Source organism: Pseudorca crassidens, chromosome 10 (assembly GCF_039906515.1).
Source record: "Pseudorca crassidens isolate mPseCra1 chromosome 10, mPseCra1.hap1, whole genome shotgun sequence".
NCBI lineage: Eukaryota > Metazoa > Chordata > Mammalia > Artiodactyla > Delphinidae > Pseudorca > Pseudorca crassidens.
This window is the reverse complement of record NC_090305.1, coordinates 102,675,451-102,688,241: the sequence shown is the minus strand read 5'-3', so window position 1 is coordinate 102,688,241 and position 12,791 is coordinate 102,675,451. Positions and strand designations below refer to the sequence as shown.

Here is a 12,791-nt window from a genome sequence, read left to right as displayed (position 1 = left end):
CATAGGGAACTATATTCAGTATCCTGTAATAAACCATAATGGAAAAGGAAAAAATCAATCCTTGAACAAGTTTTAAAAATTATATCTTATGGGGCTTCCCTGGTGGCGCAGTGGTTGAGAGTCCGCCTGCTGATGCAGGGGATGCGGGTTCGTGCCCCGGTCCGGGAAGATCCCACATGCCGCGGAGCAGCTGGGCCCGTGAGCCATGGCCGCTGAGCCTGTGCGTCCGGAGCCTGTGCTCCACAATGGGAGAGGCCACAACAGTGAGAGGCCCGCGTACAGAAAAAAAAAAAAAAAAAAAAATTATGAATATATCATGGAGAAAGCTAAAATAATATTAATGTGAATGTTAATAGAGATTGTCCCTGTTGGATAGAATTTGGAGTAATTTTTGCTTTCTTATTTTCTGTATTGTTTGATATTTTGCAAAATATGATGAAAAAGCCTTTTGGGGGCATTGATTGATATTTGTAAAATACAGAAAAGAAGAAAATAGAAGCCACTCAAAATCCCATCTCTTGAGATAAATACCACTGTTGTTATCTTGATGTACTTCCTGATACCTCTTTTTCTGTACCAGTTGAGATCACATACGCACTGATTTTTTTTTTTTCTGCACTGATTTTTAAGCACAGTTAACTTGGTTTCCTATAATTAAAAAATTTATCCATGATAGACCAGGAGGTCCCCAAGCCCGCTGAGGAACATCGGGACTGCTGGGGCCCTCTTGGTCATCCTGAGGAAAAGGGAATCCTCTGGACCTGAAGCTAGAACCTCCTAGGCCTGAATCCCCAGAATGCTGACCAATCCAAGAGTGCCAACAACGCGGTCATTCTTCAAGGCTTTAATCAAACTCCTGCTGCAGGCGGGGCAGCCTTAGGACAGTGATACCCAGGCCTCGTCCTTCAGGAGCTCAAGGTGGTTGGAGGGATGAGCACCACCAGGGACCCTCATGCCCACTGTGTCAAGCACAGACAGTTGATGCTATTAGAAACCCCAGAGGAGGGTGGGCAAGATGCGTGTGAGCTGGGGCAGCTGGAAAAGCCCTTCTGCAGGAGGTGTGACATCAGCTTAAGCTTCAGGATAAGGGAGCAAGTGGGAAGGGCATTCCAGGTGGGAGACAGAGCACGAGCAAACCCAGAGTCAGCGTGGTGTTGGTGGCATCACAGAGTTGATGCAGCACCCATACTGGGCAGTAGGGAGAGCACCTCAGTAACACGATACTTCACAGGACCTTGTCTTATCTTAGTGAAAGCCGTATTGAACATAGTAAGTGATTTGTCTGAGGTCACACAGAAAGTTCATGGCAGTTCCTGTCCCCTAACCCTCAAAGCAGAATTCTTCCCCCAGACCACACTCCTCACATAAACTAAATTTTGAGAACCGACACCAGAATGAGGTATTCCAGGCTCGATCCAGGCTGAGGTTCTCCCACAGCTTGTGTTTGTTCCCTGCAAAGAGCAGCAATGAGGACTAGCCCCCCTGAGTAACTGGAAAATGTTGGCAGAGACGGGGGCTGGTCTCCCCTGCAGGGGCAGCTCGCCCAGTAGGCAGTAGGCCTCACCATTTCTCCTTTGCCCACTTGGCTGATGGTTGAATTTCTCAGTGGGCCTGAGCATGTCCGTGTGAAGATTTTTTTTTTAAATAAATAAATACATTTATTTATTTATTTATTTTTGGCTGCGTTGGGTCTTCGTTGCTGCGCTCGGGCTTTCCCTAGTTGTGGCGAGCGAGGGCTACTCTTCATTGCGGTGCACGGGCTCTAGGTGTGAGGGCTTCAGTAGTTGTGGCACATGCGCTCAATTGTTGTGGCTCACAGCCTCTAGAGCACAGACTCAGTAGTTGTGGCGCATGGGCTTAGTTGCTGTGTGGCGTGTGAGATCTTCCTGGACCAGGGCTTGAACCCGTGTCCCCTGCATTGGCAGGCAGATTCTTAACCACTGCACCACCAGGGAAGTCCCCTGTGTGAAAATTTGTTCCTTGCAGTGTTATTTATAGTAGGGCAACAATAGAAACAACCTAACGTCCAACAACAGCAACATAGAGCAGTGATGCTACACCCTGTCCTGGTCAGAGCTCTGGTCTTCATACATCTCTAAAGTGAAAAAGAGAAATTCAAATCATAGAATTCGTTTGATCTCATATACACTTTGTAAAAATTCACACATACATGATTGTAAACAAGACTGGAAGGAAAAATATCAAAATGTTAATAGTGGTTATCTCTGGATGGTTAAATTATGGGTGATTTTCATTTTCTTGTTTTTTTTTTGAATTGACTTATACCATAGATACTTTACAATAATCTTTTTTATCTTTATAACCAGAAGAATATAATTTTGTTTTTTTAAAAGAAAACTTTAATAAATGTTAGCCTAAATTCATTGTGGGAAGAAAAGAACTTGGGGGAAAGAGCCTGGATTAATGCCTAGTACAGATCCTGGCACACATAAGGTGTTTAATAAATGCTCTCATGACTCTGGAGCTGAGCTCTGGGTTCTAGTTTTGGAGATAAAAATGATTAGAAGTGCAGGCCTTGGTGACAGACCTGGGTTTGAACCCTGGAATTTCTGCTTCCTGACTGTGTGACTTTCAGCGAATAACTTAACTTTTGTGAGCCTCAGTTTCCTTATCTGTAAAATGGGGAGAGAGAGACATTAATACCTTCTTCACAGCATTTCCAAGAGGATCAAATGAAATATTAACTATAAATTACTTAGTTCAGTGTTGGTACATAGTAAGTGCTCAAAAAATGGCGACTCTTATTACTGACTTTGAACGAGGCCCAGGTCCTCTCAGGCCCCCAGTTCTTCTTCAATCAGCTGAACACAGTCACCTCGGGGCGTGTGAGGGATGTCAGACAGAGCAGCAGGAATGCTCTTGTACAGCTGTCTTGCCTCTTGAAGAGCGCCCACCTCACCCCCAGCGCAAAGACTATGTTACTTTTTAAGGCTTCCGACACCAGGAGAGGGAAGCCACTCTGGGGTGCTGTAACTGTGGGGAGCTGACTAACAGGCTTTGTCTACACCCAGGTGCTGAGCATGGGGAGCCTGACGTTTTGAAGGATGCGCTTCAACTCTATGAAGGTGATTGTCCAGTGGCTTTGGGGAAAACAGAATTAAACAAAGGACATGAAGGCTTAGGACCTTTTTGGGAGGAAACAAGGTGATGAGGGTGTTTCATGAGCTCAAAGTCCTGGGCAGATATAGGAGGTGTGGCAAGGTGAGTGGTTATAACATGGGCAGATGGAGGTGGGGGCAGGCATTTTCTGCCACAGTCAGACTGTCTTGGAATCTCTTCTGATCTATAACCCTGACTTGCAGGTTGACTGTGACCAGTCACCCAACCTTTCTGGGCCTCAGCTTTCCAACCAGCAAGATGGAACTTAATCAGTACCCTCTCTCTTGGAATACTGGGTTGTTTAAGCATGCAAGGGAAAATTAAGGACCTGATTTCTACAAAACTCAAATTACGGAGTAATTGTCTCTAAGCATCGTGATTTTTACAGCGAGCAGATATAAATATTATGGCACTTTGCTTGGTAGCACTTTGATGAAATGGAGGAATTTGTAGGAATGAACCAGTTTGCCAAAAAGCCTCATAAATGAACACTGCCAGATAAGAAAACCTGTTTAACTTTGTTTAATCCAACATTTACATAATCCGCCTAGTCTCCTAATGCCAGATAATAACCCAAGAAATACAACGGGAAACACATATACATTCAAAGAAATGGAAATGAAATATCTTAATATTCTGCATCAAGGTATTACCAGTGGCTGCCACTGGGTGGTAGCATTGTGAGTAATCGTCATACTATTTTCTTTCATCTGAATTTTCTGATTTTCTTTTTCTTTTTTTTTTTAAACAAAAACAGGTACTATCTAATTTTTTAAAATGTTGTTAATTAAGTAGTGTAAGAAAGTTTTCACTGAGTGTAAAATGAGAGAGAAACTGTTACATATACATACATTTTGAATGTTTTTTTCTCATCAAAAAGTAAGCCATGTTCACTGTAGAAAACGTAGATATCGTCACGTATTTGTGAATTAATTCCCCCAAGTAATGAATTCCCCGCCCCGCCTCCCCCCTCCCGACACACCAGAGGCACTTGGTAATTACGCTGCCGGAGTCTCATTTCATGCCGTTCTTGGTTTGCCTTCTGTACCCTTGGTGCTGGCCTCTCTGGTCACTTGCAGACACTGGCTCCTGTTTGCACATTAGCCTAAAGACAGTTCAGCATACTGAGTGTTTATTGCCATGAGCTGAGTGCCCCCTTCAGGTGTTCGTGTCCTGGGGCTGATCTGGAGGGCGGAAGTGTACAGAGTGGGGACTCCGGCCTCCCCTTGAGGGGAAGAAGGTGACAGACTAGGAGAGAAGTCACTGGGAATAGAGTAGGCGCCAAGAACCAGAGGGTGGGGACTTCCCTGGTGGTTCAGTGGGAAACACTCCGCGTTCCCAATGCAGGGGGTCCGGGTTCGATCCCTGGTTGGGGAACTAGATCCCTCATGTATGCCACAGCTAAGAGTCTGCATGCCACAACTAAAGTTCCTGCGTGCCACAACTAAGACCCAGCGCAGCCTAAGTAAATAAATATTAAAAAAAAAAAAAAAGAACCAGAGTGTGAATGAGGTGGGAGGGCTACCCAGGCCAGATTAAAGGGAAGGCTGTACCTCAGGGCACGTATAGGGCTTGATTCACCCTAGGCAGCCCAGACAGGAGCTCCACACTGGGGTCAGGGGCCAAGGCCCCCATGGTACAACCCAGCTTGGCTTCCACAAGCTCAGGGCCTGGTGGGGCTGGAGCCACGTGGCTAAGTGTCCTCACCTGCATCTGGATAGGAATGAACAGGCACAGATTGCAAACTGGTGGCCTGTGTGTACAGATGTATATCATCTGGCTCACAGAGTATCTTTATTATTATTATTGTTCTTAATATATTTCATCACGTCTACAACTAACAGTTTTTCACATCTGGAGATCTGTGAAATCAGGGTGCCTCTTAAAATCACTGGCAACTTGCGGTTATAATTGGCAGTAGTTTTCCTTCCATAAAATGACGTCATTCTCACAAACCATGATATCTTTGATTCGATGGAATATGAATTGCCAGCTTTTTTTATAGTCAAGAAGTTTATATAAAAACCTGGATTTCTGGCTTCTCGTGGGAAATTAGAAGACCTGTAACATGGGGCAGGCATTGCTGCGGCAGCTTTCGGGGACTGCGGGGTGGTGCCTGCCCCTTTAGATGAAAGAGGAACCCTCCAGTTTGCTCCAGTGCCCCCTGCAGATCAATGGGAAGTCTCTCTGCAGTGTAACTTCTCCCCACCCAGAGGATATGAATATGCAGTCACTGATTTCCCTTCTGTGCAGGTGCCCCCGGGGAGGTGGTGCCGTCTGAGGAATCAGGTGAGTGTCTTTTAGGGGAGAGGGGTCGTTGGTACTGGTGTTGAACGAGGTCTGGGCACCGTCTTTCCCCCAAAAGAGGCAGGTGCTATCAGGTGCACGGCTGTGAGAGATGGGACTCCCAGTCTGCTTGGGGCCTGGGGCTCTGACCCGGGCTCAGCAAGCAGGCGGGGCTGGCTGTGGCATGAGACAGGGGGCCAGTGGAGGTTAGAAACGGGGTCCAGGCAAGAACAAAGGGATTATTAATAACAATCTATAGATAGAAAGATCCCCTGGGGGCTGGAGAATTCAACAGGGGCATTTTCAGAAGTCACCTGTGGCACTCGTTAAGGACCCAAGCTGGCCTGGGCACTAATGTTGAGTTTCTAATTTCCAGGACTCCGAAGGAGAGGCTCTAATCCAGAGAGTGGTAAATATGCAAGCTCCAAGAGGAGAGTGGGAGGCGGCCTGGATTCCAGGGGCTGGGACAGGACCACAGGCAGCCTGGGGGGGAAGGAGATCAGTCCCAGCAGCAATGCCGTCACCAGCCAGAGTGTCACCGTGATCCAGGAAAGGGGCCTCCGGGCTCAGGTGACATGGATCAGAACAGACACAGGCCTGTGGAGGAGGAGGGCATCAGTGGAGGTCCAAGGACAGCCACCCCACCTTCAAGCTTTGCCCTGACCGGTCCTGCAGTGAGTGCCCTCTGACCCAGGAAATAGAACCTGGGAGAGCCATTCTCAGTGAGGCAGGGGAGCGAGAATCCCACCAGCTATACCGTGTCAGAGTTAAACCGTCGTCTCTCTCTTGTTCCCAAGGAGAAGTGGAGCCCTCTCAGTTAAGAAGACTAAATATAAAGAAGGATGGTAAGGAAATTGGGGTTCCACGGCTGCTGCTTTTGTCTGGTCCAGATTTCTCTGGGTAGAAAGTCAGCTGGTGGCCTGGAACGACAGTAATCATGGCCCACCTCTGCTGCGGGCCCTGCAGTTTGCAAAATCCTCAGCTTAGAATCACCTTGAGAAGGTGGTACAACGATTCCTGTTTTGCAGATATAGAAACTGAGGCTCAAGGACGGGGAGTGGTCTTACAGCTAGTGAGTGACACGACTTGGGCTTGGATCCTGGTCCTGTGCTCTTTCTGCTGTACGTGGAGTCACTAGCATGATAAACGCCCTCCAGGCCTTATGGCCATAATGGGGAGCTGGGAACAGGCTGGGCTGAGGAAGCTGTGAGGTTAGATTAGACTGGACTCTAGGGAAGGAGTGATGAGAACCGGAGGGACTGCCTCGACTCCAGGCCTGGAATCGTGGGGGCTTCAGGGAGGAGGGTAAGGGTGGGAAGGGAGACCATGTTTTTTGGGGGGGTTTTGGGCGGTTTTTTTGGCCGCATTGTGAGGCATGTGGAATCTTCTTAGTTTGCCGACCAGGGATTGAACTCGGGCCCCAGCAGTGAAAGCCTGGAATCCTAACCACTATGCCACCAGGGAACTCCCGAGAGCATAGTTTTTGTTTTGTTTTGTTTTTTATATATAAATTTATTTATTTATTTTTGGCTGCGTTGGGTATTCGCGTGCAGGCTTTCTCTAATTGTGGCGAGAGGGGACTCCTCTTCGTTGCGGTGTGTGGGCTTCTCATTGCAGTGGTTTCTCTTGTTGCAGAGCATGGGCTCTAGAGTGCAGGCTCAGTAGTTGCGGCGTGCGGGCTTAGCTGCCCCGCGGCATGTGGGATCTTAGTTCCCCGACCAGGGATCGAACCCACATCCCCTGCATAGGCAGGCGGATTCTTTACCACGGGACCACCAGGGAAGCCCTCTAGAAATATTTTGAGTTGTTCAAAAGCCCGCCTATAGGGAGTGGGAGACCTGTGTCCGAGCCCCTGGCTCTGCCTCCATCAAGCTACATGAACCGGGATGTGCTGTCGAGCTGTCCCGGGCTATGAAGTGAGCCTCATCCCACTAAAACTGAGATTCCCAAAGCGCAGGCCATGTCCAGGTTGCTTCAGGACATGGCATTATACCCCCAAGTGAGAAGGTGACTGCCCTTTCCCCTCTCTTTCTCTGCTTGGAGCCCCCGGGCCTTTAGTGCCACCCTGACCCTTGCTCACTGCCCTCCGGACACAGAGATCAGGACCGTACGCAGAGCTGTCTGCAGGCAGCGGCGGGTAGACCTTCACCGTCTTGCTTTATGGGCCTTGCGTTTGTTCTTAAGACATGGAATCCTAGTTTTCCACTTAGTGTTGTAACATGAAGTTTCCTTTTCAAGTAAATCTATTTAAGGAAAAATAAGAATCTGCTTAAAGAAAAACTTTAAGTAAATAGTACAAGTAGTCCTTGGGTAGCAAGAAATTGTGAAGGTCATAAGCAGTGCTACGTAGAAAGGGCAAAACCCACAAAGGTGGTGTGTGGATGGCTGAAATCAGAAAAAACAGACAAGGGTGATCCCCTAGGTCCCTCTTGGCTCCAATACACCTTGGAGTCCTTATCCTGGCCTGATCTCTTCAGCCCCCAAAACTTCTAGTTCCCTAAAACTTGAAGTTCTCTTCCCAGAAATTCACTTACCCTGCCCTCACCTGGTTGAACCCTTCACTGTACTGGGTCTGTGCCTTGGTCCCACCTTCTCACCTGTCTCATGGCACGTGAATGTGCGCACGCACACGCGCGCGCGCGCACACACACACACACACACACACACACACACACAAAATCTTCCCTTTCATCCAGCTCCTACTGCCTTGGCTATCTTTAAGGCTTACCTCAAACTCTCTTTCTTCCATTAATCCCTGCCCCAGATATGGTGAGTCCTGAATGCTTATGACATCTTACAACTGCATCCAATTCCACAGTGTGGGGACCTTATAATGTATTTACCATTCCCCACTTGATAGATGTTTAGGTTATTTCTAATTTTTTGCTCTTTCAAACTAAGCTGCCTTAGCCATCCAGCCCTCTGTTTGGCCTTACATTTCTCTGCAGTCTCTCTCTTTTTAAAAACATTTGTATTTTCTAAGTATTTACTCATAAGAAAATGGGGGAAAGATCAGGGAGAAATTCTCTGCTAGGAATTCATTTTGCATTTCTGAAGATTTGGGTGAGGAAAGAGTTTTCACCCCCACTCTGTCACATCTCTGAACAGACCTAAGGCTGATGCTTTCTTAAACGTTAAGTCTAGTTCTGCATGACGTCTTTTTTTCCCCTAAAGGACAAATTGATATCAGAGCCAAGAATGTTCTAGAAATAATCTTTTGATTTTTCCCCGCAGAAAAAAAATAACAAAAACAAAACCAGAAATACCCTCCTCACTTCTGTTCACTTGCCTTCCACATGCCACCTGACAGCAGTGATATGTAGTCTCACTCTGCCTTTTACCATTTACAAAGGACTTTCCCCTCCAAGACCCCCATCCATCCCTCCGTCAGTGGTGTAGAGGTTGCTCTCCTTGATTTATCAATGAGAACGCTGAGGCTCAAGGGAGTCAGGACACTTGTCCAAAGTTCACAGCACATCAGTGGCCAAACTGGACTAAAGTAGGACACAGTCCCAGCAGCCTCGGCCACTCAGAGAGCCTGCCTCGCTCCAGGGAACCGTCTCTGAGTTGTCCTCTCTTTCTTCTTTTTCTTTCTTTTAAAAACCTTTTTGGCATCTTCCCTATCACAACCCTCTGCCTGGGTCAAGGCCCCTGTGTTCTCTCCCCTGATGACTCCCACAGCACCTGGCAAAGGGCAGGGGGGCCTCCTTCACAAACCATCCCTGAATTCCTGCCCAGGGCATGGGCCCTGCCTCCCAGCTACTCTCTCTACCTCCATTAACTACTAGGAAGAGCCTGCAATGCTGCTTCTGGGCACCAGGCCCACGGAAATGCACACACAAGGGCACAGACACATTCATATGCGGTGATGTTTGGTGCAGAAAATCAGTCCCTTCTAGCTTCCTCAGTGGGAGACTAGTTACATAAATTAGGGTAAGTTTATGCCATGGAACACTATGCAGCCATCAGAAAGAACAGGGCAGGGGCTTCCCTGGTGGCGCAGTGGTTAAGAATCCGCCTGCCAGTGCAGGGGACACAGGTTCGAGCCCAGTCTGGGAAGATCCCACATGCCGCGGAGCAACTAAGCCCGTGGGCCACAACTACTGAGCCTGCACTCTAGAGCCTGTGAGCCACAACTACTGAGCCCGCACACCTAGAGCCCGTGCTCCGCAACAAGAGAAGCCACCACAATGAGAAGCCCGCACACCATAACGAAGAGTAGCCCCCGCTCGCCGCAACTAGAGAAAGCCCGCGCGCAGCAACGAAGACCCAGCGCAGCCAAAAATAAATACATAAATAAATGTATATATATATAAAAAAGAACAGGGCAGATCTGTATATGCTCGGAGATAGAAAGGATGGCCCCAATCTATCAAAGAGAGGAAAACAAACCATAGAGCAGCAGGTACACAAACCGATCCTGCTTTTGTTTTTTTTGAATGTGCATGTATATACTTGGAAAAGTTTTGTCAGTCACTGCTTGCTTTTACGGAGTTGGATCAGGAAGGGAGAAAGGAGCAATGGGAAACTTTTAAACTAGGCACGTGCATTTTTTACAATTGTATTTAGCATCATTTGACAAATAAGGCGTCAGACACCTCTGCATGCCTGGCGCCGCTTTAGATGATGGGCAAAATCCCCAACCACCATCCTACAGAGTGGGTCAGAGAATAAACACAGCAGTGAAAATCCAGCAAGTTGAGTGGTGATAAGTGTTAGAAAAATAATAAAGTGAGGTGAGGGCTGAAACAGGTGGGACTTGGGATGCTGTTTTAGTTGGGCTGGTCAGGAGCAGCTTCTCTGAATAAAGCTCCCTTTGAGCAGAGACAGGAATATTTTAGTTAATTAAAAAGAGAGAAAGAAGCAAACAGTAATCTTCACCTCTGCCTTTACAGATGAGTTTTTCCATTTCATCCTCCTCTGCTTTGCCATTGGGGCCTTGCTGGTGTGTTATCACTATTATAAAGGTGAGTGTGTGGGGGTGGTGAGAACAGGGGGCAGAGGTCCAGACTTGCAGGCTGACCATTCTCTCCCTCGCTGCCCCTGCAGACTGGTTCATGTCCCTTGGGGTCGGGCTGCTCACCTTCGCCTCCTTGGAGACCGTTGGCATCTACTTTGGCCTGGGTAAGACCTTCGCACACAGTCTCTGGGAGGGCAGCGGCTGGGCTGGCCGCAGGGGCTCGCCAAGGGCTGGAAAGCCACGACCTAAACTTTTTATAAAGATTTCTTTATGCTTGTGTTTGCTTCCTGACCGCTTTCAAGGTCAATGTGAGGTCGTTGGCAAAACCCCATGGAAAAAATGGGCAGCTCCATAAAAATACAACAAAGACAGTTTAAAGTGGCAAACAAACAGAATCAGCCAGATACTGAAAACAGGGCAGTTAATGGAGTGAGGTACTGAATTCTCCGAGCTTCCTGGCATTGTTATTGCTGCTCGTGGTTGTTTTTAATAATAAGAACTCAATACCATTATCTAAGCTTAACCTGCAGCCTGAAATTCCACCATCAGAGCTTTGTTTGTACGGGTTAGGCCTTTGTTCAAGGGCAGGAGGGGGAGGTCTGACCCCGGATCCTTCGAGGGGACGCAGAGCTCCATCACCTTTCTCTCCTCCATTCTTGACAGTGTACCGGATCCACAGCGTCCTGCGTGGCTTCATTCCCCTCTTTCAGAAGTTTAGGCTGATAGGTAACTTTTACATTCTTCTATGTTCACTTTCTCTCCCTGCCAGGGTCGTCTGTTGCAAATGAGGCTTAGCATAGTGGAAAGAGCACAGGGCCTGGAGTCATGGGCTTGGGTTCAAGTCCTGCCTCCTTCAATTTACCATTTCTGGGGCTCTAGAGCCTCTTTTAGCCTCAGTTTCCTCAACTGGAAAATGGGTGTAATAATACCTACAGCACAAAGGTGTTGTGAAAATCAAGTGAGGAATGGATGTAAAAGTCCTTAAGTCTGAACCATTGTAGGAAAGTGGAGGGGACCTGGGTATCCCTCATTCTCTCATAGAAGTTTGCATCTCTCCAAACAGTGTCTTCTTTGTGATTTTATTTGCCCAGCTGGGGGTGAGAGGGGGTTTCAGTTATCTTACACTTGGCTGATGAGGAAACTCATTAGTCAGTTACATTCATCAGAGAGGTAGAGTGACTTGCCCAGAATCACACAGCTAGGGTGGCTGGGCCAGGCTAAAGGAGATCCCCTTTCTTGACCAGCAGCTCTGTGTCTACCATTAAATCACAAAACTGAGACCAGGGGCTGTGTGCCTGCGTGTCATGAACTTTTGTCTCCTTTAATCCACCTCGTGCATAAAGGGGAAATTCGTTGCAATGGCTGTGGGTCATGACTGCCTTATCCCAGCTCTGAGGGGCATTTGGGCATCTGGGGTAACGGTGGGGAGGAGGCCTGGCTGCCTTCAGAATCCCATGCCATCCTGTGGGCTTTGCCTTCCAGGCTTCAGGAAGACCGACTGAGGCCAGTGCCAGGTGGGCAGCCAGGCCAGGCCCCGGTGTGACCACCACTGCATCCTTTCAGCCCACGAGGACAGAACAGCGTCCTGGGAGACACGCTGGCGGGCCAAGCTAGAGCAATAAAGAGAGCGCTTTGCCTTCCATGTGTTCTGAACATTGGCACCAGCTGGGCCAAGGTGTCCCTCGGGCAGTGTTGGCATGCAACCCAGCTGCCAGGATGGCAGGAGAGGGAGGGAGCGGGCCTGTGCCCTTCCCGGGGCCTGGATCAGCGGGAGGATCCTGGGACATCACTCCTCTCAGGAGCCAGTGGGAGACCCCTGGGCCCTGCAAGGTGTAACGTGTCGGGGCTTGTGAATTCTTTCAAGTCCCCAGGCCATCCCGGGACAGACAGATGGTCCACTGCCCTGAGGCAGGGAAGTACCACGTCAGGCCCCTGGGGTGAACCTGATACAGGCGAGATTTGGGGGAACTAAATCCACAGCATCCAGGTCTTCCTATTACCTAGTGCCAGCCCTGCTGTCCTTGGACTCCATTAAGATGCAAATAAACATTCTCTTCCCTGGACTTAAAAGAGTCAGCTAAATATTCCTTTCAGTTTCTTGAGTGTGAGAATACATTTGAGGTCTTCTTTGACCCCATCTAGTCAGAGGGGGCACCTTGTCCTACTGGACAAAGTATAAAAGGGAATAAATGCAAAAAGCCCCTCATTTTAGGTCCAAGACTTCAATTGCACAGGTTTGGAATAGGAGGCAGGGTTTTGCAAACGTTCTTGTGAAGAAGATCTGGAGCTGTTAGGTATTCTCAGCTCAACAAATACCAAAGAAGTAAGATAAGAGCACAAAAAAATCCATTGCAAACTCGGGTTGTGTTAGTGGAGGTATAGAGTCTAGACTGAAGGAGGTGATATTAGGTTCTCTCTTGTACAC

General features: G+C 48.1%; 1 protein-coding gene across 9 annotated transcripts in view; it reads left to right on the top strand.

Annotated features, from left to right (window-relative positions):
* The window catches only part of TMEM40 (transmembrane protein 40), a 33,107-nt gene extending 20,671 nt beyond the window's left edge, over window positions 1-12,436 (top strand). For 3 of the 9 annotated variants that reach the window (XM_067755515.1, XM_067755516.1, XM_067755518.1), the window contains 8 exons: window positions 3,033-3,086; window positions 5,374-5,409; window positions 5,783-5,815; window positions 6,204-6,251; window positions 10,302-10,373; window positions 10,456-10,530; window positions 11,030-11,092; window positions 11,849-12,436. In XM_067755515.1, the coding sequence (XP_067611616.1) occupies window positions 3,033-3,086; window positions 5,374-5,409; window positions 5,783-5,815; window positions 6,204-6,251; window positions 10,302-10,373; window positions 10,456-10,530; window positions 11,030-11,092; window positions 11,849-11,868 (401 nt within the window). In that variant the 3' untranslated portion in view covers window positions 11,869-12,436. The remainder of the gene's footprint in view (window positions 1-3,032; window positions 3,087-5,373; window positions 5,410-5,782; window positions 5,816-6,203; window positions 6,252-10,301; window positions 10,374-10,455; window positions 10,531-11,029; window positions 11,093-11,848) is intronic. The other 6 variants (XM_067755519.1, XM_067755524.1, XM_067755517.1 and 3 more) reach the window with 5 other exon arrangements.
* Window positions 12,437-12,791: the final 355 nt, after the last annotated feature.